We start from the raw sequence: 26,621 nt of genomic DNA on the forward strand, positions 1-26,621 counted from the left end.
GAGCTGCACAGCCCCGATAAGGCAGCCCAGGGCAGGATTCCACTGCAGCTCCTCCGGCTTTCCAGGCAGTCTCAGCTCCCACAGCATGAGCAGCAGGAGCCCCAGAGTCCCACAGGAAAGGTGTTCCCAGAGTCAGGGAATGCTTTGGGTTGGAAGGGGCTCAGGGACCACCTCATTGCATGGGCAGGGACACCTTCCAGCAGAGCAGGCTGTCCAAGCCCATCCAGCCTGGCCTTGCACACTGAATTTCACCCCAGGGTTTCCTCCCTCAACAGGATGAGTTCAGTTTTTCCCAGCCCTCCTTTCTCCAACAACCTCGTGGCCTCAGGAGGATGCCCAGGATATGGAAAGGCAGCAGGGTGCCAATGGCAGGATGGTTTTGTGTTATAGAAGTGACTTTTTGCTCTTGCCCTGTGAGTTCAAGCCCCCAGAGCTACGGAAGCTTGAGGTGAGAGCTCCCCCAGTTCACAGCCACAGCGGTGCTTTAACACATGAACCACAAAAAGAGGGTGGTAAAAGCAGATTCCAAACACCACTAACAAGTGCACGCATTGCAGACAGGTGCTTTAGCAGAATTAAAAGAAAGGTGGCACTCCAAAACTAAAAAAGCCACTGCTGGCACCCATCCCACATCACGCCTCAGTGACTGTGCCAGGACTTCCCTTTCCCTGCCCCCAGCTCTGCCTCTCCTGTTTCCCCACCAAAAAGGCACCAGCACCACCATCCCTCAGCACAGAGGCACAGGAGGAGCAAAGAGGATCCAGCCTCAGAAATGTTCTGAATAGAGGGAGCTTTCAAGAGAAAATTAAATTTCATTATTCAAATAAAAATCTCCCACATTCTACTTCTCGAGTCTGTAATTGTACCTGATACAGGTGGAACACAACAGATGCATCATTCCCAAGCCCCAGCCTCCCATATTTGACCATTTCACCTTTGTTTTACAGAAAACAAACACAATTCCCTCTTTATGTATCAAAGAGCTTTTTAAAAGGCAATCTTTATTTAAATACAGACAAAACCTGTACCCTCACCAGCCCTTGACAATTCCTCTGTGTAATGATGGAAGTTAATCCAGCAGCAGGAACCAGCTCAATTCCAAAACCCTCACCAAGGCAAGTGCTGAGCTCTGGCCCAGCTGTGATGCCCAGGAGCTCTGCACGAGGAGGCCTCAAAAAAAAAACAAATTTAAGGCTCTGCTCAGGCAGATCTCTAGGACAACAAGTAGTGAATTTTCCAACTTGGAGAAGTTTTAAGCACAGTTTCTCAACAATGGGCACTGGGTTTGTGACTAATTAAAAAAGAATGTGATTGAAGTGCTGTGTAAGACATGGATGAAGATTTCTCGGTCAAATGAAAACAGTGACATTTCTGAGGTACACATACAAAAATTCAGATGCACAGGTTTCTTTCTTTGAGAGGATATTAAAGGTCTCTAAGGCAAAATTATTTTCATTTGAAGCAGCACTGTCACATTTTAATTGCAATGTGGATATTCCTTAAAACTATTAGGAATTCACTTTGAGGTCCCACTTGTTAAGATAAATTCAGAAGAGGATGAGATGAAGTCTGACTTTAACACGAGAACTAGAAGACCATTTCTTGAATTCATCTAAACAACTGAAAATCTTGTTTGAATTCTTATGGCACAACTCAGAACTGCAGGCCTACTCGGCCAAGAAACAAAAAACACAAAAGAATTCACCAAAACCCCAGACTGAAGGATACAAACCAGAGCTTTACAAATAATGAATTGTGGCTGAAGGCAGCTTAAGGCTTTGTTAAAGTTTCTACACCAAGTTCTGCTGCTCTTTGTGTGATCTCTTCTCTGCCAGAGTCCAGAGGGATTGCACAGACACAACACAGAGCAGAACTGGCTCCTTCTGAGCAGGACACAGTCCCATTATCTTGTGTGTGATTCCAGGCAGGGGAACAAGCTTAGCCCTTCCTGCCAGGACCACTTCATCCTCCACCCCCTCCCTTCAGTACAATTAGAGATGACTTACAAAAAATTAAACCACGCACACTAATAAAAAAATTAGCGTGGCGTGCAAAGTCTCGATATTTGCAATTTTCCTGCCAGGTGTGACAGAATCCCAGCGGCCCAGCCCTGCAGAGCTGCCTCAGTCCGTGGTGGATCTCCTGTACCAGAACCTGGCCCGGTAGTCGTCGCTGCAGGTCATGAAGCCGGGGTTGGTGGGCGAGTGCACGATGCAGCGCACGATGCTGTTGTGGCCCAGCGACAGCAGGTTCCTGCGCTCGGCCGTGCGCGAGTCCCAGCAGCACAGGCTGATGGTCCTCTCGTCGGGCAGCAGCACGTAATCCTCCGTGTGGTTGAACACAGCCTGGGTCCTGTGCACCTGGCGCCCGCTCAGACCCGCACCTGCGCACACACGGCACAATGGGGGTTAGGAGCTGTCATACATGTGTGTCATGGATGTATTTTATACACACACAGCACAATGGGGGTTAGGAGCTGTCATACATGTGTCATGGATGTATTTTACACACACATGGCACAACGGGGGTTAGGAGCTGTCATACATGTGTGTCACAGACATGTTTTATACACACACAGCACAATGGGGCGTTAGGAGCTGTCATACATGTGTCATGGATGTATTTTATACACACATGGCACACCGGGAGTTAGGAGCTGTCATACATGTGTGTCACAGACATGTTTTATACACACATGGCACAATGGGGGCGTTAGTTTTCATACATGTGTGTCATGGATGTATTTTATACACATGGCACAAGGGGCATTAGAAGCTGTCATACATGTGTCATGGATGCATTTTATACACACACAGCACAATGGGGGCGTTAGGAGCTGTCATACATGTGTCATGGATGTATTTTATACACACATGGCACAACGGGGGTTAGGAGCTGTCATCCATGTGTGTCACAGATGTGTTTTATACACACACAGCACAATGGGGGCATTAGGAGCTGTCATACATGTGTCATGGATGTATTTTATACACACACAGCACACCAGGGGTTAGGAGCTGTCATCCATGTGTGTCACAGATGTTTTATACACACACAGCACAATGGGGGCGTTAGGAGCTTTCATACATGTGTGTCATGGATGTATTTTACACACACACACGGCACACCAGGGGTTAGGAGCTTTCATACATGTGTGTCATGGATGTATTTTATACACACACATGGCACAATGGGGGTGTTAGGAGCTGTCATACATGTGTGTCACAGACGTGTTTTATACACACACAGCACAATGGGGGCGTTAGTTTTCATACATATGTGTCATGAATGTATTTTATACACACAGCACAAGAGGCATTAGGAACTGTCATACATGTGTGTCATGGATGTATTTTATACACACACGGCACAACAGGGGTTAGGAGCTGTCATCCATGTGTGTCATGGATGTATTTTAAACACACACAACACAATGGGGGCGTTAGTTTTCATACATGTGTGTCATGGATGTATTTTACACACACACAGCACAATGGGAGCGTTAGGAGCCGTCATACATGTGTGTCATGAATGTATTTTATACACACGGCACAACGGGGCATTAGGAGCTGTCATACACGTGTGTCACAGACATGTTTTATACACACAGCACAATGGGGGCGTTAGGAGTTTTCATAGCTATGTGTCACAGATGTATTTTATGAAAAATCCTTTCTCCTGAGAAGCTGAGAGCAGAAATGAATGCAGAAATGAAACATAAACAATGACTATACAATGACTATCTGCTGCTGTGGAATGCAACAGGTGCATCTGGGATTGGTCTCGTGTGGTTGTTTCTAATTAATGGCCAATCACAGTCCAGCTGTGTCAGACTCTCTGGTCACAAGATTTTATTATCATTCCTTTCTATTCCTTGCTAGCCTTCTGATGAAATCCTTTCTTCTATTCTTTTACTATAGTTTTAACACATAATTTTCTTTTAATATAATATATAATTTTCTTTTAATGTAATATATATCATAAAATAATAAACCAGCCTTCTGAAATATGGAGTCAACATTCTCATCTCTTCCCTCGTCCTGGGACCCCTGCAAACACCGCCACATCTATGAGTCATTTTCCCTAAGCATCAATTTTCTCTGCTGTTCTCCTACTTCCACAAGTAACAGGTGGTGCAATAACAAATATTCTTTTGTAGTTGTATCACAGAAAGATTTGAGTCCAGCCTGTGCCCCATCCCCACCTTGTCACCAGAGCACTGAGTGCCATCTCCAGGTGTTCCCTGGATACCTCCAAACCTCCCTGGGCAGCCCCTGACCACCCTTTCCAGGGGGAAATTCCTCCTGCTGCCCGTGTATATATGCTAAAATTCCTTAGGGGACAGAAGGAACACCCCATGTCCAATCCTTTACCTAAGAGTATTTCTGCCCAATATTTTTGCATGAGGCTTTCAGCTGTGACCAAGGAGAGGAGAACCCACAGAGCCTGACAATCTCTGAGGACCTTTCAGTGCGTTTCTCACACAGCACAGGCAGCATGAGCTGCCTTGGCCATACCCTCAGATAAAGAGTGTTTCCCACAGACCCTCCTGGATCCTGCAGGGTTTCCCAGGAAGGTGCTGCTCCCTGCTGGCTGCTCCCAGCAGAGCTGACTGGAAACCCCAAAAGCTGACACACACCATTTCCATTTCCAGCATCTTTTGTGCTCCTATTGCTTAAACACGTCAGTGCTTGATCCCAAAGACTCTCACACAGCTGTTGCCACATGCAAAGCTTCCACAGCCTTCATTATTCCCTAAATCCTGCTGAGATCCAAGCATGGCACTGTCAGAGTACCCTGCACACAACTGCATCCTTGGGGAAAAAATACACAAAAAAGGGAACAAACCAGCTGCAGGTACGTTTCAGAGCACTGCCATGGCTACAGAGCCACAGAGTTAATGGTTAAATCAAGTGCCCTGAAGCAGCCTCAGTGTTTCTTCTTACTTTCCCCAATTCAGTGGTAACTTCCCTCCAGAATAATGGAGTGAAAAATAATCTCAGAAAATTCTCCAAAATCTACTCAGACTGAAATATTTGTACACTGATACAGAGAAGCTTCAAGCTTCTCTTCTGGAATTGGTCTAATGGAAATACTTTAAAAAATCCTGGGCAATTTATTCTCAAAGCAGCAGTTTCTCCATTGCCTTTAAGAATTATTATTTTCTGACAGTATTTCCAGCCCTGCCACAGCTCAGCACCTGGAAAAGAAGGTGTCTGGAAGGTCACCTGCCACATACCTGTGTACTTCACCAGCGTCCGCCCAGTGGATATCTCCCAGAGCTTTGCCACAGAGTCTTTCCCACTGGACAAAATATACTTGGAATTTTTGGAAAAAATAGCAGAACAGACTTCAGCTCCATCGTGTGCCTTCTCAAAGGTGGTGATGCAGCGGTTGGAGACCCCATCCCAGAGTTTGATGCAGCCATCCTTGCTGCCTGTCACGTACATGTTGGCGCTGGCGTTGTAGTTGACGGAGCAGATGGCGTCCGTGTGCTGGTCCTGGGGGTTGCAGGACACGAAGCACTGGAAGGTGTTGATGTCGTACAGACGAAGGGTTGGGTGCTGGGTCCCCACCAGGATGAAATCCCCAGAAGGGTGGAAAGAAATGGAGCGTAACATCTCTGCTTCCTGTGGGGTTACAAACACACGGCGGGGTGAGGAAGGGAAAAAGCTCAGATGGAAGGGTTGGTGCTGGTAAAGTGCTAAAAAATCTACTGGAATTATCAGCACAAAATGGAAAATGTTTCCTGTGAGATTGAAGTGACAGGCTGCATTGTTTTTGTCCTAGAGCAGCCTGCAGTGCCCCCTTATTTTAGGATATCGCCTTCCCCAAGCCCACCACCTAATCCCAAATATTCGTCCAAATCAAAGTAACAGAACTGACTTCCAAGTCAATTCAGGTTAGAGTTGGTCTAATGAATAAAAAGCTGGCAAGTTGTATTCTTAAACACAAGTGTCCATGATGACAGAATTAAGACACAATCTCTGTAAGGTCTGCAAATGCTGTGCCTGTGAGCTCCTGCACCCCTGATCACCTGAGGCACAGCTGAGCCCACACCACCTCAGCACTCAGACATCTGAGCTGGGCCTGCCATGAGCAGTCTCACCTGGATGTACTTGAAGGCTCTTTTGGCAGAAGGTTTTGAATAATCAAACAATTTAAGTGTGTAGTCCCTCGAGCCAGAAGCCAGGATCTGTTCTGTTGGGTGGAAAGCCAGACACGTCACCTCATCCACGTGATCGTACAGAGTGCGGATCACCGGGTGGTTCTCCATGTTCTGCTGGGCTGTCTCGTTCATCATCACCTACAAACAACATTCAACATGTTGCTGCTCTTGGAAATAAAGCAGGTTTCTGACAGGAAAAGTAGGTTTTAGGCTTGCCAGAGTGGCTGAACAGCAGCTCCTCTCTGACACAACCAGGCACACAATCTGTTCCCTTGGTTATCTGAAGGCCCTTTATAGGTCAACAAATAAGATCCTTGTGTCTTTATGAAGGTCAAAACAACTTGGCTCAAGGACAAACTACTTCAGTAGCAGACAACTGGTGCAAGAAAACATCACCTTCATAAACAGCCCAAAGCAAAACAATGACTGCTGGGAAGAATCAAGAGAAGCTGCACCAAACCTGCAGCTCTCTGCTGAGAATCTAGTGTGTGCTCTATGCAAAAAAATCCCATTTTTCATTGCCACCTGATAACTGTCTTGGAAAAACATAAAGCAAAGCAATGTGTGAAACGGTTCTGAGATACCCAGAGAAAACACAGGTGGCCAGGGGGCTGCAAGGCCACAGGTGGGTTTTACATGAACTGTGCTCAGACATCACAGCCACAATCAGCACCCAGCAGAAACCACTCCTGGCTCAGCTCTCTCCCTGCTGCCAAGGGTGACACCAGTGTCCTTGCTCTGGCTCTTCCTCCTTCAAAGGGACTTTATGAGCAGCTGCTGGAGTAGGGAATATGTTGAGACAGGTATTTAGTCCAACCCACTGAGGCAGCCACAAGGTACAGATATGAAATGAAGAGAACTCCCAAAAATGATTACATCCCATCATCACAACAGGCATGGCATAAATGGGATTCCAATTGATTACAATCCATCATCCCAATGGGCATGGCATGGATGGGATTCCAATTTATTACAATCCCTTATCTCAGTGGGCATGGCATGGACAGGATTTCAATTGATTACAATTCATTATTTCAATGGGCATGGCATGGACAATACTCCCAGAGTGGTTACAATTAATTATTTTAATGGGCATGGCATGGACACAATTCCCAGCATGGTACAATCCCTTATCTCAATGGGCATGGCACGAGCACAACTCCCAGAGTGGTTACAACCCCTTACCTTGATGAGCATGGCACAGATACCATTCCCATCATGGATACAACCTCTTATCTCAATTGGCATGGCACACACACAATTCCCAGCCTGGTACAAGCCCTCACCTCGATGGGCATGGCACACACACAATTCATGCATGGTACAAGCCCTCGCCTCGATGGGCATGGCACACACACAGTTCATGCATGGTACAAGCCCTCACCTCGATGGGCATGGCACACACACAATTCCCAGCCTGGTACAAGCCCTCACCTCGATGGGCATGGCACACACACAATTCCCAGCCTGGCACAACCCCTCACCTCGATGGGCATGGCGCTCTTGGCCAGCATCCTCTCGGTGTCCAGGATTTTGATGGAGGCGTCGGCCGAGCCCGTGGCTATCAGCTGCCCGTCCCTGCTGTAGGTGGCCACTCGGCAGGGTCCCTTGTGGGATGTCACATAGCAGGTCTCGTACTCAGAGGCCTCGGGGGACATGGTCTGCACGTCAGCATCGAACTCCAGGTCGATGCCGGTGCCCGGCGCCACGGTGTCCGAGCGGCCGATGGCGTACTGCACGGCACTGTCATCGTTCTCCATGCCTGGGGACAGCAGGGGGGCACTCAGCACTGCCAGCCTCCCTCAGAGCCTGCCACGCTCCTGGGAACCTGGCAAAGGCAGCCCTGGGGGGAGAGCTGAGCTGGCAGAGCAGGTTGGGTCCCACAGCTCTGGGCAGGAGTGAGGGACAGCTGGGCTGGAGCTGGCACAGCTCCGCAGGAGCTCTGGGAGTGCCCCACTGAGGATTGGGAAGGGCTCAGCAGTGCTCTGGGAATACCCCAGTGATGATTGGGAAAGGCTGATCAAGGCTCTGAAATTCCCCCAGTGAGGACTGGGAATGATCAATGCTCTGAGAATGCCCCAGTGAGGATTGGGATTGGCTGATCAATGCTCTGGGAATACCCCAGTGAGGACTGGGAATGATCAATGCTCTGGGAATACCCCAGTGAGGATTGGGAAAGGCTGATCAATGCTCTGGAATTCCCCCAGTGAGGACTGGGAATGATCAATGCTCTGGGAATACCCCAGTGAGGATTGGGAAGTGCTGATAAAAGCTCTGGGAATTTATCAGATTGGGAAGTGCTGATAAATGCACTGACAATCAGTCACAGGCCTCTGGTCACACAGGAGCAACAAGCCCCAACACTAATTACATGAGTTTTAAGGAATAAAACCCAAAGCATTTACTGATTCTTCTCCTATTTTATTGCTCTGAAGCCAAACTATCCCTGCACTGCAAGGGAAAAGCTTGCTGGTCTCCAAGCCCACTTCCCAGACTTTTATCTTTATTTCCAAGATGCAGCTACAGAGCAGAGTTCAGCACTGGCAGTGGCAACAGGGCAGACACAAGAGCTTTCAGCCCAGTGGTGATCTTTTTGCTGCTTTCATGTCTAGAATCTGCATTTCAAACAGACACAAAGCTTCACAGATTTATACCCTCAGAACTCAGCTAGGTCAGGCAGCAGAACCAGTTGAGTTACACACGGTGTCGTGGCCAGAGCTCTTCCAGGACCTGGCCAGCTTCTTCCAACAGCAGCTCAGGGGTTTCCCTGTTCTCCCCACACTGTGGCACTTCCAGAGGAAGCACAGGAGAGAACAGCCCTGCTGAGACCCCAAAGAGTGCAGCTGTCTCCTGGGGACTGATCTATAAAAGCCAGCACAGATTGCCAATGGAAGGACTTGCTCCCTCTCCAACACTGTCAGGAACAGCCAGATTGGAATTATTTCTTTCTGAAGTCAGCAGAACTGTGAGGGTGAGATTTTCCCTCAGATCTGGGGGCTCAGTGACCCCATTCACTGGGGTGTTTTGAGAAGACACCCAGAATCCTGAGTGTCCTTAGAGGAGTCCAAACAGATTTGGGCAGCACTCAGGGATCTGGTTTGTTGGTAATGAAAAAGGAATGCCCTTCAAACCCCACAGAGGCAAAGGCTGTACCCAGAAGTACAAGTGCTGTGCTATTACCAGACACCACCTTTGCATCAAAGGTGTCTTTGCAGTGACACCAACCTCTTAATGCATTGGGGAATTAGAAACTAGACTTTTATGTCAGCTTTTGATTCCAGCTTACCTAACTTAATTAGGTGCAGCAGTTGTTCAGAGGGTGCACACACAGACTGTGGTTTGATCTCATTTATCAAGCCATTGGCAATGTTGATGTATCCATCATAGAGCAGCTGGCTAATTATCAATTTGTAAAGTTGCTGGCGGTCTTTCAAACTGACTTTTGTCCTATACATTGTGAGCAGGGACTGCCTTGGGGGGGCCTGGAATGAAGAACAGAAATCACATACAAGAGAGTTGCATGAAACCACCAGAACCTTGGAACAAACCTCAGGGCAGGCACTAAATATTGCTGTGGTTTTGGTGGAGAGCAGAGATGGGGAAAGAAAAGCAAGGGGAAAGAGGAGGGAAAAGGGAGAGAAAGAAGAGGAAAGGGTGAAGAAATGGTGGGAGAAAGGGAAGGAAAAGGGAGAAGGAGGAGAAAGAGGCAGGAGAAAAGCGGGGAAAAGAACAGGAAAAGAACGGAGACAGGAGAGGAAGACAGAGGAGAACGGGGAGGAAGAGAGGGAAGAGGAAAAAGAGAGGGGAGAAAAAGGAGGAAAACGATAGGAAAAAGGGGATGTAAGAGGGAGGAAAAGAGGGGGGAAAGGGAAGGAAAAACCTGTTGCGTTTGTTCTCTGTGTCAATGCAAACCTGGCCCACACAGCGAGGCGGGCCGTGCTGAGCGGAGCAGAGCCGGCAGCATGTGCCAGCGGAGCCGCCGGTGCTGCCGGCGGGCCCGGGCTCCGATGGATGGATGCACGGGGCGCGCAGAACAGCACAGCACAGCACGGCACGGCACCGCGCCGGGCCCGCCGCCCGCCCCGCGCCCTCCCCGCCCTCCCGCCGGCGCGGAGGGGCCGCGGCCCCGCGCGGGCGGTGCCGGAGCCGCGGGCGGGCGGCCCCGGCGGTGCCGGTACGTACCGAGCCTTCCTTCTGCCGCCCGCGCTCTGCCCCTAAGATGGCGGCGGGAGCGCGGAGCGCATCGAGCGGCGGCGGCGGCAGCGGCGGGGGCGGCCGGGCCCGCAGGACGCTCCTCCGCGAAGGCTGCTGCATCGAGCGCCCGCACATCGATGGGAGGCGGCTCTTGGGGGGGGCGACACAACGGGGCGGCGTCATGTGAGCGCCACACCCCCCGCGTCACGTGCGGGAGGCGGGAGCCCCCCGGGATGGGGGGAGATCGCGGGGACCCCGGTCTCGTTTTGGAGACCCCGACCCTGCTTTGGGGGCCTCGATCCCGTTTTGGGGACCCCCATCCCCGACCCCGCTCCGGGGAACCCGACCCCGTTTTGGGGACCCCCATCCTCAACCCCGCTCCAGGGACCCCGACGCCGCTTTGGGGACCCCCATCCCCAACCCCACTTTGGGGGGCCTCGATCCCCGTTCCCGCTCTGGGGGTCCCGATCCCTATTCCGCCCCCCTCGCCGCGCTGGCGATCCCAGGGTCCTTCTCGCCGTTCCCCCTTTCGGGGGTCCTGGGGGCCCCTCTCGCCATTTCGCCCCTTCCGGAGGTCCCTTCTCTCCATTCCGGCCCCTGCGGGGGTCCCGCTCCCCATTCTCCCTTCCAGGGATCCCGGGGGTCGCTCTCCCCATTCCTCCCCTTCCGGGGATCCTGAGGGTCCATCCCCGTTCCCCTTCCGGGGGCAGCGGGGCCCTGGCGGAGGCCGCAGAGCCGCGCTCGGGGCGGGATCGCGGGCGGGGGAGCGGCGCTGGCCCGGCCCCCAGCGGGCGCGGGGGGAGCCCGGGGCTTCTTTTGTGTCGCAGCCGCAAAGCTCCGGAGCGCCGCTTCCGCCAGACCCCGGATCCCAAACACGGCGACGTGAACGGGCTGGGAATGAAGCGGCTGGCGCTGCTGCCCGGCCCGGCCCCGTCCCCAGCGCAAACCGTCCCCTCCCCGAGTGCTACTCACGTCAGCCTCGAGAAAGGGCAGCCGGAGCGGGCGCGGGTCGAGCAGCGGGGCTGCCATGCTCCCCATGCCCCGGGGCAGCTGTCGTCTATCACACGCTGCAGCGACACGGCGACCCGACATCTTCTTTTTACCTATCCTGAACCACTTGTAAACACCAACACACACAACCAGGCTCTCCTTCGCTCTTGTTTTCAGCACCGCGGAGACACTGAAAAGTTCCCTTGGATCGCAGTTCTTCGCGAGCCCCGAGCGCCGGCTGGAGTTTCCTCGTTCCGCGGGGCCTCGCAGGGACCCGCGGGCTCCGGGCAGGCAGCGCCTCACGCCGCGCTCGCTGCGCTGCTCGCGGGCCGCGTTCGCTGACCGGCCGCGCTCCCGCTGTCCCGGCGTCCCCTCGGGAGCCGCGCGGCTCTGGGCGCTGCCGGGGGCTGCGGTGCGAGGAGTCCGGCCCGGGCGGTACCTTGGCGCTTGGCGCTCGCCCGCAGCGCTGGCGGCACGTGGCGCTGCCCGGGGCCGCTCGGCCGGGATGCACCGGGAGGCTCCGGCCCTGCTCGGCCCGTCCGGGGGGGCACCCACACAATGGCCCCGCTCGCGCTCGGCCCCACGCGCGGTGGCAGCAGCGCCGCTCCCCGGCCTGGCCCGGGGGTGGACGGGGGTGTCTCGGGGGGAGTCTGGTGGCAGCGGGACTGACCTGGCGGCGCTCCCGGGCGCGGAGCGGAGCGGAGGCGGCGGCGGCCACAGGTGGGAGCGCGGCGCGTTACGCGATTTGCGTAGCGGAAGCGGCGGCTCGGCCGGCGGGAAGTGCGCGGGCGGCGCGCGCCGGGGGGCGCGGCGCTACGCAAACTGCGTAACGCGCCGCGCGGCGACAACGCCGGCGGAGGGGCGGGCGCGGCGCGTGCGCCCCTCGCGGCGCGGCGGAGCGCGTCCGGCAGCCAATGGGCTGGCGGGCCGACCCCGGGATGAGCCAATCAGCGTGCGCGGGCCGCGGGAGCGCGGCCAATGGCGGGCGGCGGGGGTTTAAAGGGGTATTTAAGGCGCGGCAGTTTGAATTCAAACGGCTCCGGCGGCCCTGAGGCGGCGGCGGCGGCTCCGTGGGAGCGTGGGGCGGGCAGGGGGAATCGGTCCCGGCCCGCTATCGATAACGAGTGGTAATCGATAAGGGACCCGGATTCCCTGTGCTCCGCTCACCGAGCCCCTCTCGCCCTCAGCTCGAGCCGCACGGGCCTCTACCGCTCTGGCGCTATGGACAGGAACATGAAGGAGAACCACGCCACGTACCCAGGCCGCGCTGCCAAGGTAAGGTGTGAAATACGCGGTTTGTGTGCCTCTTCCTGAGCAGCTTCCTATGCTGCATCCTTGGTCTCCATGTCTAGGAATTTGCTATTAAGATTCTAGTCTGTTCAAGGGGTGGTCTTTAGTTCTTACTTTTTGGGTTTGTTTCTCCCTGTTTCATATTAATTACAGGTTTCAAACTAGTAATTTGTCTTTCAGTAGCTTTCACCTAGAGAAAACAACCCATAGCTGATTTTTAAAAATTACTGTTAATGTTAGCATATCTTATTACATGGGGAAATCGTCTTTATATTATAAGTATTTAAGAGCCCTTAAAGAGAAAGTGCATGTGTATAATCAAATTGTTTTAGATACAGTTTCTAAAAGCAAGCACTGTGCAAATGTTACTATGGATAGACATGTGCAGCAGTGCTCAAGATCACCCTGATTATTGTATTTTTTCATTTAGAAATACAGGCACCATCTCGTTTGTTTATATAAAACTGAATTGGGGTGGTAAGTTTTTGGAACAGTATAAGCAAAATTTCCTTTTAATTAACTACTCAATGCATGTTTTTTAGTGTTTCTGTTGAAGTGCTTTTGAGTGAGTAGGGCTGTGAAGGTTCTGCTGTGCTGCTGCACAATTAACACGTTCTCCTTTCTCTCTGAAGGTCACCAATCCCATCGGGGATGTCCCCAAGCGTGTCCCTGTGTCGCAGCACTCAGCCCAGAGCCACTCGCTCACCAGTGGAGCTCCAGCCCGAGTTCTGTGTCCTGCAAACTTCGCCCAGCGAGTCCCCGTGCAGCCCCAAAAACCTGCACTGACAGCCCAAAAACCACCCAAAAACCAAACAGCGCAGCAGCCCCGGCCCAAAGCGCCCCAGCAGGCCACTGTGAGACCTCAGGCTGCCAGCAAGAGCAGTGAGAAACCTGCCCAGGCTGCAGCAGCTGGTAATTGTGAGGGTGATTTCCCTGGGAGCCCAGCTGTGGCACTCAGGATGCTCCTAAAGCTGCTGCTGATCCAGGGACGGTCCTGGAGGGAAGTTCTTGGTTGTGCCCCCAAACAGAAGAGCAGCACATGGTTCACTTTGGCTGTTGCTGCACCATCCTTGTAAATTTATCTGTGAATTAACCAGTTAGAGACAGTATGGTGTTAAAAACTTCCAGGTGCTCAGCAGCGAGCTGGGAGTTAATGTAATTTGCATTCAGACCTCACAGGTTCTCCAAGATTCATGCACAAGGATACTTTTGTCTGGGGAGGGGGAAAGAATTCATGAATTTTTATGCTCAGAAAGCTTTTTAAATTGCATTTTGCCAGGGCTGTTTGTTTCCCAGCAGTCAGCTGTGCTAGGTTGCTTAAAATGTCCTGGAACGGATTCTAAAAGCTGCTTGAGATGATGCTCAGGGGTTAGATTTGTTCCTATGTGTGTGTTCCCATGAGTCTGGTTCATACATTGCTTTCCTTCTCTGTACACAGCACAGAACCCTGAAGCAGAAAACACCTCGAAACAGAAAACAGAAGAGACCAAGAAGACAAGTGAAGAGACTAGAAGGTAAGTTCTGGGCCTAAGCTCTAGATAACTGAGCCCTGCTGGAGCTCCTTTGCTGTGGAGCCTGGTGACCCCCACACTGTGCAGGCACACACAAGGAAAGCAGCCTTTGGCCTGGTAATTGCCAGGAACAAGGACTTGCTGTAATCTAAAGAAAACTTTGGGCTAAATGCAGAGTAGCTCATCCCAGGGGAGAGAGAGCACTGATAGCTCTGCCCCAGTCACGAGATGTGCTCCTGAAAACAAAACCTCCTTCATCTGGGCAGGAGGCTGCAGGTTAATTTGGGATGAAGCTGAGTTTGTTTATGGCAACTTTATGTTGTTTTGCCATGCCCTGGGTGATGTGTCTGGGTTAGGAGTATCTAAAGGAACCCAGCTTGGTAAACAGTCTTCATTTTGTTCTAGTGTGGTTGGTGTAGTGTCTGCAGAAGCCTCAGGAGGGAAGAATATAGCTTTCAGTACTTCCTTTTGAAATCTCAATGCCTTTATTCTCTTAGTGTTTTCATAAGGACTAAAACCTAGTTTAGAGCACTCAACATCTCTTGAACAGGAACGTTATAAACTGTAAATCTGAGTCAAAGGCAACACAACTCCAACTTTTGACTTTCCTCTTGCAGAAGGCAATGGTCTCTTGATGATTTTGAAATTGGTCGTCCTCTGGGGAAAGGAAAATTTGGCAATGTGTACCTGGCACGTGAAAAACAGAGCAAATTCATTCTTGCACTGAAAGTGCTCTTTAAAGCACAGCTTGAGGAGGCTGGTGTGGAGCATCAGCTGCGAAGAGAAGTGGAAATACAGTCTCACCTTAGGTAAGGTTTAGTGCCTATTCACTCTGCTTTGTTTGCATGCAAATAAACAAAGTAACCTCCATTATGATAAGGTTTCTTCTTTATGATAAGATTTTGTGTGTTGTGAACTGAAGGAATGGATGAGCTGATATTCCTGTGCTTGCCTTGGGAGTTGGGGGAGGAGCAGGACAGGGAAATTAAAGGTTGTGGACAAACACTGGATTCAGAAGAACACTGAAATCTCTTTGCAGGCACCCCAACATTCTCAGATTATATGGCTACTTCCACGATGTGACAAGAGTCTACCTGATCCTGGAGCATGCACCTCGTGGGGAGGTCTACAGGGAGCTCCAGAGGCTCACCAAGTTTGATGAGCAAAGAACTGCTACTGTAGGTTGTTCCAGCTTCCTCTCCATTCCTCTTGTGTCTGGGATCTCTGCAGGACAGAGCCAGCCCTTCAGATCAAGTTCTGGGGGAACTGAGATTCCTTAGCTGCTGGTTGGCATCTGGGCAGGGAATGACTGGGGAGGGCTATGCAGGAATTCATGTTCAGAATTGTTTAATATTGCAAGGCACAGCCTGGATTGCCAGGCTTCAAGGGTTAAGGAATAATTGCTTTAAGTTAAAATTATAATTATGCCTGCTGCAGCCAGATAAACTCAGGTGACAGTATCTTAAAGATTGTGGCTTAAAGGTTGTTTTTTCTGCACCCAGTACATCACAGAACTGGCAGATGCCCTCTCGTACTGTCACTCCAAGCGTGTGATCCACAGGGACATCAAGCCGGAGAACTTGCTGCTGGGATCCAATGGAGAGTTAAAAATTGCTGACTTTGGGTGGTCAGTGCATGCTCCATCCTCCAGGTGAGAATTCCCTCTCTTGTGCACTGAAATCCTTCTGTGGAGTCAGTTTTGCCACACAGCTGAGGAAGGGAGGAACGTGGGACCTTCTTGAAATCCTGGGGAAATGCTGCTATGACAGAGGTTCTAACAGGCACCTGGTGTGGCAGAGGGTTGTTGTCCTGGGTTTTAGTTCAAACCTTGCTGACCCTCAAAGGAAGGTTGGTGTAGGGTTACCGTGGTCTCTGAGATGACAGACCTGCACTTGGGCTCAAACATTACTCTGGCAATTTGGTTATTTCTGAGACAGTGGGAAATTGCACCTGAGAAGGGAGGAACGGGTTTGTTCTAGCACGTGGGATGAAGAAAGGAGCTAGGACTGACTGATTGCAGGGACTGAGATACTTTCAGAAGTAGAAAATGCCCTGCTGGCTTTTCTTTCCCATCTATTCTGGGTGGTGCTGAAGTACAGATGATTGCCAGCATTAGTTCTTATCTGGCTCTTGAAATAGATCCTCTAATTATCTTAATCAATAATTAACTTGGACTTTTCTTCAGGAGAACAACTCTCTGTGGGACACTTGACTACCTACCTCCTGAAATGATTGAGGGAAGAACACATGATGAAAAGGTGGATATTTGGAGCCTGGGAGTTCTGTGCTATGAGTTCCTTGTAGGGAAACCACCTTTTGAAACCAAAACCCATCACGAAACCTACAGAGCTATTTCAAGGGTAAGTGCCAGTGCTTATCTGGATTAGCTGGGCCATGCTTTTAGTTCTAGAAAGGTTTCAGCAAACTTTGAAGCATAATGAAGACAAACATGAGAATGTACAAATACTTTCACAAGCAGTGAGAAGCTTGTTTGGGGTTATAATGAAATTATTTTACCAACAGGCAGAAGGTGCACAGCCTACAAGGCTGGCACAGCTTTCAAGAGGTAACTTGAGTAGAACCCTTTGGTTTTATCATTTGGTTATTGCTAAAGAACTTTTGCATGATTGTTACTGTCCTTTTTGCCTTAGGTGGAATTCAAGTTTCCTCCATTTGTAACAGAAGGTGCGAGGGATTTAATTTCCAAGCTCCTGAAGCACAACCCCTTCCATCGGCTGCCCCTGAAGGATCTGCTGCTCCATCCCTGGATCACAGCAAACTCCACCAAGACTCCCACCAGCAGGAAGAGTGATGGTGCTGCCCCCTCCAAAACATAGCTTGAGGAGGGTGACTTGTGGGATGGACAAGAGGGGCCCTGTACTGTGACTACTGTAATGCTTACAATAGGAAAAGCAGGTCTTGGAATTAGTGGCAATTGGGATGCAAATCCTTGGGTTGGCTGGTGTCTTAAACTCGAATTGCAGCAGAAAATTATTTGAGTTTTCTCTGGAGCTTGTGGAATATTTAATGTACTTGAAATCAGTTCCATGTGGGCCAGTTTGCTGGTGTAAGTATGAAGCTGTTGGAGGCTCTTGTGCTGAAATGGTTGTTGTTCCACCACGGGGAAGTTGTTCTGGCTTATGGAACAGTGCAATATCCTGGAGATGGCTGCTCAGGGTGTAACCTGTGGTGTAACCTGAAACTGAGCTGAATGCCTTTTTCAAGTGTTCCAAAAATGATTTGGCAATTGGTTTTGTCTCTAGTTTTAAATGTGAGCACTCAATTTGTAAAATAAAACTTGTTATACTGCACCAAGCAGCGTGAGCTTCCTTGTGGCACTGCTTGGTCAGCACCAGCACAGCTGAGCTGCTGCTCCCAGGGGTGAATTCCCAAAGCAGAATTCCCACCTCTGTCAGAAGGGAAGCTCAAAGTGCTGGTGCCACACATTGACCATCCCACAGCCCCAATTTAGGGTTGCAAGGTAAGTACCAAATGTGCTGCTACTTCACCTGCTTGGTTTATTGAGAGCTTGGCCTGCTCTGTCCTTTTTCCAATTTATTCAAACATTTTCCAGCCCTTTCTCTCAGAAGTACTTTCAGATTATGTTGGGTAACAGCAAGTAACAACACCAGATGTTTCTAAGACACTCCTTAAAATGCACCAAGGGTAAGGCCCCTTGCCACCAAAATCAATGTCAGCTTTTTTCCAGGAAAACACTTAAAGCAAACTAAGAGAAAGCAATTTATTGATTTTCAGAATAAGACTTTGCTATTTTACAAACAGTTTTAAAAAATGATCCTTCTACAAGCAAGGATTCCAGAATTCAAAATATATTCTCAAATTAATTTAAAATATACTTTGCAAAAATCTTCATCTAAACAAACTGCCAGTAGTTTATACAACCACAAAAGTAATCAGAATTCTGGCCACAATTTATATTAAGCTGTTTCTTTACAGAAGAAAACTCTAGTGCTGGGTGCCTTCTACTGGCTTGTAAATGATTTTATTGTTTTAAATGATTTTGTATGATTTTGAAAAAACTTTGGATATTCCTTCCTTATTACATTTAAGACAAAGCATCTTTCTCAGAAATTATTCTAACTGAAGTAAACAAGGCTGCCTCAGAGTTAGTTTGGAATTCTTATCCTTGGTCCACATGAAACCTGGGCATTTCTGGGGGGGAAGGAGTTAAGGTGCAATTTAATGTTCTGGCTGAGGGGAGGCAAGAGGCTGCTCATAACAAGAAGTTATTTGCTCCTTGTTCTTCCCTCAGCCAGCTCTTATCAAAACTCCACCCTTTCTTCCTCTCTAGTCACTAAATTTTAGCAAAACTAGAAAGCTATTTCAGAGTATTTTCCTGCTGTTTTACTTAAATCAGAGCTCCAAACCCAGGCCTACCCCAGTGTGACAATAATTAATCTGTTGTAGGATCAGGCTGCAGCTTGACTGGGATGTGGAATGTAGATATCCACCCCTGTAAGTACATTCTAACACCACAGTGTCCCCACAAGGAAAGGCAAAGCCCCCTCATTGCTACATTCACCAGTCTCAGCCCAAAGCACAGGAATTCTTCCTGGGAAGCTGGGATTTGGAATGTTTGCACTTCTGGTGCAGATGATTTGAGTTTCACCCATGGGAGCAGAAAGCAGCTGGGGTTAAAGATTTTTTAAAAAGTGTTTCCAGTACAAAGCCAGATCTCTATTATAAATCCCCAGCTCCTTTCTGCCTTGATGCTGTCTGGAGTATGTTCACATGGGTAATTCTGGTTACACTGATTTCAGTAGGCTCAGGGTTTCTTCTGAGTCTATAGACACTTAAAAACAAAGGGACTTTAGTAAGGCTGGCTCCCAGCCAGCACATTTTCAAACAATAAAATCTTGGGCTATGGAAGCAGCACACATAGTTTCAGAACAGTGCTTCACCTATTGTGCCTAAACCAATTATGACTGCAATAATTTCTCATGTGGGTACTCCTACTGAAGTCAGTTCAGTGCCTGTGTTGTACTGCAAGAAGGGCTATAACAAAAGCCTGTTCTAACAAAAGAAACACCCACCTGCCACTTTAGATTCCAATACATGCCCTTATCAAGAGAAGTACCCATGTAGTGACATATTGTTTATTCTGCTGGAAAGACACTCTGTGTTACTCAGCTACACAACAATAAATAAAAGCTATGACTGGTTTCAAAAGAAATAAAAAAAGGCTCAAAAGCTGGCTTATAAAGACCCAGAACTATGCTCCCTGTCAAGCATTTATATTCCCATTTCAACAGGTTTGTCCTAAGAATAAGCAGCAAAAGGGACAGGAGACAGGGACAGCACTTTTCACAGTGACATTTACCTGAAGGAACAAGTGAGAAACCAAGATGAGATCGACCTGAACCCAGAGCAGTCTTTGAAAGAAACATTTGCCCTGCAGAGCTGTGTGTCTGTCCTGGAGAGCAGGACAGGGGCTCAGGGGCTGGAGGCAGGGGGCTTGAAGAGGTCAGGGGTTGGAGGCAGGGGGTTTGAAGGGGCTCAGGGGCTGGAGGCAGGGGGTTTGAAGGGTCCAGGAGCTCAGGGGCTGGAGGCAGGGGGTTTGAAGGGGCTCAGGGGCTGGAGGCAGGGGGTTTGAAGAGGCTGGCCAGGGGCTCAGGGGCTGGAGGCAGGGGGTTTGAAGAGGCTGGCAGGGGGCTCAGGGGCTGGAGGCAGGGGGTTTGAAGAGGCCAGACAGGGGCTCAGGGGCTGGAGGCAGGGGGTTTGAAGAGGCCAGGGGCTCAGGGGCTGGAGGCAGGGCGTTTGAAGAGGCCGGCCTTGCGGCAGTAGCGCACTACGAAGGGCACGGACACCACGGTGATGCTGATGCGCACGGGGGCGAAGAGCTTGTGCACAGCATAGGCCAGCACGAAGGTGCTGGTGCCAGCTGCCATCCGGGACTGCAGAGAGGCCTCGCTGAAGCCCAGCTTGAGCAGCACCGCGCTCATGTCCACGCCGCTGCGGAGAGAGAGGTGCTGCTTTAGGGTGGCATGGAAAATACAAAAATACAAACTGCAGGGGGTTTGCTCACAAAGGTTCGTGTGTCACCGCTCTACTCAGCCTTCAGAGATGGAGTTTCTCTTAGTGATTCTTAAAGAGTAACTGTAAAGTAACTAAAGTGAGGTTTGCAGAGAGGAGATGCTGCTTTAGGTAAGGACTAAAAATACAAACTGCAGGGGGTTTGCTCACAAAGGTTCGTGTGTCACCGCTCTACTCAGCCTTCAGAGATGAAGTTTCTCTTAGTGATTCTTAAAGAGTTACTGTGAAGTAACTCTTAAGTTTGCAAAGAGGAGATGCTGCTTTAGGTTAGGATTAAAAATACAAACTGCTGGGGGTTTGCTCACAAAGTTTCGTGTGTCATGGTTCTACTTAGACTTTAGAGATGGAGTTTCTCTGCAAAGTTATTTTTAAAGAGTTAGTGTGAATCATTACTCTTAGCTGAAATGATGAAAGAAGTGTCTTGCACACAGAGTGATTTGGGAAGACAGAAATTCACTTCTGCTCCTCCCCATCAGCACAGCAGATGCTGTGGCACAGCCCATGAGCACCATGCTCATGTCCATGCCACTGCCGAGAGGAGATGCTGCTTTAGGTTAGATTAAAAATATAAACTGCTGGGGGTTTGCTCACACAGTTTCGTGTGTCATGGTTCTACTTAGACTTTAGAGATGGAGTTTCTCTGCAAAGTAATTCTTAAAAGAGTTACTGTCAATCATATTACACTTAGCTGAAATTATGATAGAAGTGTCCTGCACACAAAATGATTTGGGAAGACAGAAATTCACTTCTGCTCCTCATCAGCACAGCAGATGCTGTGGCACAGCCCATGAGCACCATGCTCATGTCCATGCCACTGCTGAGGGGAGATGCTGCTTTAGGTTAGGATTAAAAATATAAACTATTGGAATATGAAACAACACACCACAACAATAAACTGCTGGGGGTTTGCTCACAAAGTTTCATGTGTCACGGTTCTACTTAGACTTTAGAGATGGAGTTTCTCTGCAAAGTTATTTTTAAAGAGTTACTGTGAAGTTTCTCTGCAAAGTGATTCTTAAAGAGTTACTGTGAATTTGTGTTGGAGTTTCACCTTCCCAAATTTATATTAAACTATATTCTGTGTCTTGGGGAAATGTATCACCTAAGTACAAACCAGCTGAGGTATCTGCTGGTAGGCTTAGTGTTACAAAATGACAAATTGTCTAAAATCTACCAATTGAAGGAGGTATTGAGGAGCTCAAATAGGCATTATCCACCAAATTCATTAATACAGACATAGCAGATTTCATCAGGGATTCAACCAGACCTGAAGGAAAAAAATGTTGTCACCCTGTGCCACAATGTAGTAAACAGGAGAAATCAGGCATTCACCTATTCCCACTGGAGTCAGGAATGAGCAGCAGGGAATGTTTGGGGTAATAACACATTCCCCTGTCTCCTCAGCTGGAATACCTTGTGCAACACGCATTCCAACAAAGCCACACACAACTCCCCACCTGACTCCTGTATTTTCACTCTAATCCTCTTCTAGTGGCTGTTATTTTCTGCAGTTCAACTGCACAAACTGTGTTCAACACCCAGAAAAATACCTTTATCTCTAAGCCCCAGAGCACTTTTGCACGGCTCTATCTCCCCAGACCAAGCAAGAACAAAAGCTATCTGCAGAACAAACACATTTTCTGCCTGGTCAGTTATGGTGGTGCTGTGCCTGCTGTTTTCCCTGCTGATGAACCTGTGCAAAATGTCCATGTACAACTCTGCTGTCTCATGCCTGATGGGAGATCAGGTCCATTTATGGACCCATCCATACTCAAAATGCAGGAGGGAAGGTCCAACAGGCATCAATGCCTGTCTCCTGTCAGGGATAAGCACAATGGTAAATGTATTTTACTTTTACCACCATCTAGAGATGACAGACAGCTGTACAAACCTCACCTTGACACAGCCAGGTAGAAGATTCCCAGAGATACTAAGGAAATTCCAACATGGAAGGAAACCCCTACAGCACCATATTCTTTAAAAATTTGTTTCAGCTGCTGGGATTTGTTGAGTTTCTTGTTTTCAGCACTGGGCTCAGTGGCTGCATTTTTGAGGGGTTCAGCTGCATCCTAAAAAGAAAACAATTAGAAGTATTTGTCAGCATAAAGCAAAGATCATATTACAGTTAGCTGATATTATGAAAGAAGTGTTTTGCACACAGAGTGATTTGGGAAGACAGAAACTCACTTCTGCTCCTGCACATCAGCAGATGCTGTGGCAGAGCCCAAACAAGCTCCCTTCTCCCACCTATTCCTGTCAAAGGAATGCACTGATCATGGTGTAAACGCTTACACAATTCAGGTTTCATAATTAAAAGCAGATTATTTGATCCCAATGTGTGCCAAGGCACGCCCAGACAGCTGCTGGAGCCATGAGACTGAGGTGTGAGAGCTATTTGCTTCCACCCCCTGCCCAGCTTCACCCAGTGACTCCCCGGGGCACAGCTCTTTGTTCCAGGGGCACTGCAAGCCCGCCTGGTACCGCTCCACAGCAGCTCCCCGATGGAAGAGATCCAAAGTTTAAGTTCCTTTAAATCACCCTTAGTGGATGAGCTGATCAAAGGAAGAACTGCAAGTGTTGACAGCCACAAGCAACTCTGTTGCTACGGTGTAGGCAGCAACTGCAGGGACATGGCAGGGCTGGTGCTGAGAGCCTGAAAATCTTTGTCACAGCACAAGTCATTGATAGATTTCTATTTGAGTACCTCTCAAGTGCAGAACTTCATACTAAACCATATCCCAAAGCAATCTGAAAAGAAATCAAAGGAGGGCAGCTGTGCTGGCAGCCCTTGGAAACTCCCCATGCTCGCCAGAGAAGAAATACTGACAGGAAGAAAACATTTCCACAAAAACCTCAGGATTTGTCTCTAATTAGTCGGGAAACATTAGAGGAATCCTTTCTTTCCAGCTGAGTTCAGCAGCAGAAGTGACAATGTGACACCACCACAGGACAGGTAGAGCCACCAGGTGCCTGCCACCACTGTCCCACTGTGGTTTCAAGGCATACAAATTCGAAGAAAAATATTCTTGATTAATTATTGCACTTGCTAAGATTGTAAATTAGCACACAAGACAGTCTTACAACCCTCAAGGTAAGCACACCGGCCGCCCAAACCCTAACCCCACATTTTTTTGCTGTTTTTCTCTTTTGTAGTTATTTGTGTTACTTTGTATTTTGACAGGAAGTCATACAAATACAGAAACAGGAAATTGTGCAGCTTAGCTTATCCTGATTCTTGTCGTTCTAAAACTTTAGATTTTTCTTTTGTGACTCATGAGCTCTGGGTCTTAGGGATGGATCATAAGGACTGAAAAATTGCTTGTTCTGACCTTTCAAGTCCATTCCAATTCCACTGTATTCAGAGGCTCACACACCAGGAATGGTATTGAAGCAAAACATTAAAAAAGAATCATTTCAACAGATATCATTTGGAGTATCCAGGGCAGTCACGTAGGGAATAATGCCCAGCTTAGCAAGCAAAGCCGCTGCCAATTTCCATGTTACTCTGCGACAATATTCCAGCTAAAAAGCCGATTTTATTTGCATCATTCAGGCGATTTGAAGCATAAAAACACATCTAGAACACCCCGTGATCCTTCACAACGAGGCAGCAGAAACCACGCTGCAAATTACACTGCAGGCATTAAAGCTCACCCTGCCAATGTGCCCACCAGCAGGTGCGAACCAGCTCCCATAGAAACATGATTTATTGATCCCATGGGGGCTGGGAGAGGGGATTGAGGTTAAAAGCACGGAAATACACTCTAAAAAGCCGAGGAGCAGGGTGAGATCGGGGCGTTCAGCGCCGCCGGGCAGGCGGCCCCTCAGCCCTCACGTACCTTGGCGCGGGCGCGGCGCGGGCCCGGCCCCGGCGGCAGCGCGGCCCAGGCGGGGCAGGGGGAGCGGGGCAGGCGGAGCGGCGACAGCAGCGGGGACGGCCGGCACAGGCGGTACATGGCGGCACCGCCGGCACACGGCAGCGGCCCGGCCCCCCGAGCGGCATGATGGGCCGGGCACACGCCCCGACCGCCTCCTTAAAGCCGCAGCGTTCGCGTTGGTGAGGCGCGGATGTCCTGTGGCACAGCGGGCTCGTCCCGGCCGTGCCCAGCCCGGCATTGGACTCCTCAGGGATGCGGCAGTCACGGCTTCTCTTGGCAGCCTGTGTTAGGGCTTCCTCATCCTCATTGCCAAGAATTTTGGCCTAATATTCAGTCTAATCCTTCCCTCTTTCATTTTGAAGTCATGCCCTCTCATCATGTCACTCCAAGCACTTATAAATGGTCACAGAGCTACAGAATATCCCGAGTTGGGCTGCACTCACAAGGATGATCCAGTTCAGCTCCAGGTTCTGCACAGAACGCCCCAACATTCCCCAACAAACGAGAGGGATTCTTCCTCAGGAACTGCAGTGACAGGGCGAGGGGGAATGGCTTCAAACACAGAGAGGGGAAATTCACAGCCCAACAATCCCAGCAATCCCACCCTGGGCATCCCTGTCTGAATGCGCAGCCTCGGCCGTGCCCATTCCCTGGGGAGCCTGGGCAGTGCCCAGCACCTCTGGGGAAGAACCTTTCCCAAAATCCAGCCTAACCCTCCCTGGCACAGCTCCAGCCAGTCCCTGGGTCCTGTCACAGCACCTTGCACTTGGCCTTGCTGAATGAACTTCACCAGGTTCACAGTCTCACCTCTGAAGCCTGTCCAGGTTCCTCTGGATGCCATCCATTCCTCCATGACCACCCAACACAGCTGGGAGCTGTCACAAGCCTGCCCTCATAACTGTGGTCACGAGGGTTTCATCCCTGCATTTTTCTGAAATGCAGAAAAAAATGCATTTTTCTGTGCCACCGCAGACACGGCTGCTCATGTCAGGATGAAGGGTGAATATCCCTGACACTGCCTCCCCAAGTGGAGTCCCAGCAATGAAATCCTGCTCTCTGCCAGCTGCAAAGCCTTTCCTCTTCAGGCACGCTGTGTTTCCGCGGCCATGTGAGCACACAGGCCTGAGGACAATGGGAGGACTGTGTCGATAAATGAGAGGAATTTGCCGTTCAGGAGCCCGGAGTGGAGCTGCACAGGCCAGCACAGCATGGTGCAGTGCTGCTGGGTGGCTGCTGTCGAGTGCAAGGCTCCACAGAACAGATAGTTTCAGAAAGGATCTCAGGGGAAGAGAGGCTGAGAGCTTTTCTTGTATTGAAACAATCTGTTCTGTCTCAACAGCACTGCCAGTTCCATGCTTTGCACTGCCTGTAGTTCTTGCTTCATAAATCCAGCCCCTGTCTGAGTGCTTTGGAGAAGAACACAATTCTCAGAACACAATCTCAATGTTTATTACTGCTCCAAAGCAGTTTGCTGTGTGTTTTCTGTGACTGCTTACACACCAACACCCCTGGAGCAGACAGGTGATATTGGCATGGCACTGCTCTGAGCAGACTACACTACAACTTTGTCCATTTTCATTCTGAATAATAAAAAAAATCCCAGGAGTTAATTCTGGTCTCAGCAAAGGAGATGTCAGGGGCAGCTCTGGGCTCTGCACAGGGACACTGTGTCTGTCTGGGAGATCCATCAGAGCCTCTCTGGGACAGAGACCACGGAGCTGCTCTCCTGTGACAGATGTGTGGCTGCTGCTGGACAGCCAAAAATCCCGGGCAAGTGCAGAAAAGAGCAGGAGGTCACTTAATGAGGCATGAAAGCATTAGGGCTGGCACTTGTATATGCACAGCCTGGCTGTCTGCTGCCCCCAAATCTCAGTGGGAGGTTTTGTTTGGAAGCAGGAAGGAACAATATGATAAACAGCCAGCGATATATGCTCAGTGAAAAGGGAGCAAACAGCCAGGCTGGAGATACCTTAATGTGAAGATGGTTTATAAGAAAAAGATATTAGCTGTGTCCTGCTCATTGTAACTAAAACCAAGGGGAGAAGGTACAGCTTTCAGAAACAGCTCAAGGAAAGGCATCTGGACAGACACATATTTACAAACACACCTCAAAATGTTTTGGTGTCTGCATTAAATATAAGATAAACTGAAAAGAGGCATGCTGCAAAATGCATGCTGCTAAAAAAATGCACAGATCTCAACAGTGTGTTCTGCAGTTCTGAAACACAAGTGTGGGGTGTGGAGATGTGAACCCCAATTCCAGATGGCTCAGGGATATGGTATTTAAAAATAAATCTAAATTACTGACACACTTTATCTACTACATTTGTGCTCTGTCTGAAACCCTGTTCCATCTCTCAGCCTGTTCCTACATAGATAAACTCTTATTTTCCATTTGCAATTTTCCTACAGCCAGAGAGTGCTGCTCTGGTTTTGTGTTATTTGTGTTATTGCACTCACTGTTTATCATCAGTAAAAGGGAAGCTGGGAATTGAGCTGAGAGCTATTGAAGAGGCAGTAGGTAAAATGTCACCA

At 49.5% G+C, this 26,621-nt stretch overlaps 3 protein-coding genes across 4 annotated transcripts; 1 reads left to right on the forward strand and 2 right to left on the reverse strand.

Annotated features, from left to right (window-relative positions):
• Nucleotides 1-975: 975 nt before the first annotated feature.
• CSTF1 (cleavage stimulation factor subunit 1) lies at nucleotides 976-11,499 on the reverse strand. 2 transcript variants are annotated; one of them, XM_074553367.1, is made up of 7 exons: nucleotides 11,336-11,499; nucleotides 10,352-10,513; nucleotides 9,456-9,651; nucleotides 7,654-7,931; nucleotides 6,110-6,307; nucleotides 5,240-5,630; nucleotides 976-2,383 (listed from the first exon to the last, which is right to left on the reverse strand). In XM_074553367.1, exons 1-7 carry the CDS (start codon nucleotides 11,453-11,455, stop codon nucleotides 2,124-2,126), a joined length of 1,605 nt encoding a protein of 534 aa, XP_074409468.1. In that variant the 5' UTR covers nucleotides 11,456-11,499; the 3' UTR covers nucleotides 976-2,123. The 2 variants fall into 2 exon arrangements, with proteins under 2 accessions (XP_074409468.1, XP_074409469.1); XM_074553368.1 differs by lacking the exon at nucleotides 10,352-10,513.
• An 888-nt stretch (nucleotides 11,500-12,387) lies between these two features.
• Nucleotides 12,388-18,178, forward strand: AURKA (aurora kinase A). The gene is made up of 8 exons (XM_005489040.3): nucleotides 12,388-12,628; nucleotides 13,276-13,555; nucleotides 14,082-14,157; nucleotides 14,772-14,963; nucleotides 15,194-15,332; nucleotides 15,657-15,805; nucleotides 16,340-16,514; nucleotides 16,806-18,178. The coding sequence occupies exons 1-8, from the start codon at nucleotides 12,575-12,577 to the stop codon at nucleotides 16,989-16,991; spliced, it is 1,251 nt and encodes a 416-aa protein (XP_005489097.2). The 5' UTR covers nucleotides 12,388-12,574; the 3' UTR covers nucleotides 16,992-18,178.
• FAM210B (family with sequence similarity 210 member B) lies at nucleotides 17,904-24,216 on the reverse strand. Its single transcript, XM_074553369.1, has 3 exons — nucleotides 24,048-24,216; nucleotides 22,105-22,277; nucleotides 17,904-20,127 (listed from the first exon to the last, which is right to left on the reverse strand). Exons 1-3 carry the CDS (start codon nucleotides 24,162-24,164, stop codon nucleotides 19,911-19,913), a joined length of 507 nt encoding a protein of 168 aa, XP_074409470.1. The 5' UTR covers nucleotides 24,165-24,216; the 3' UTR covers nucleotides 17,904-19,910.
• Between the last annotated feature and the right edge of the window lie 2,405 nt (nucleotides 24,217-26,621).

This window comes from Zonotrichia albicollis, chromosome 17 (genome assembly GCF_047830755.1).
Source record: "Zonotrichia albicollis isolate bZonAlb1 chromosome 17, bZonAlb1.hap1, whole genome shotgun sequence".
NCBI lineage: Eukaryota > Metazoa > Chordata > Aves > Passeriformes > Passerellidae > Zonotrichia > Zonotrichia albicollis.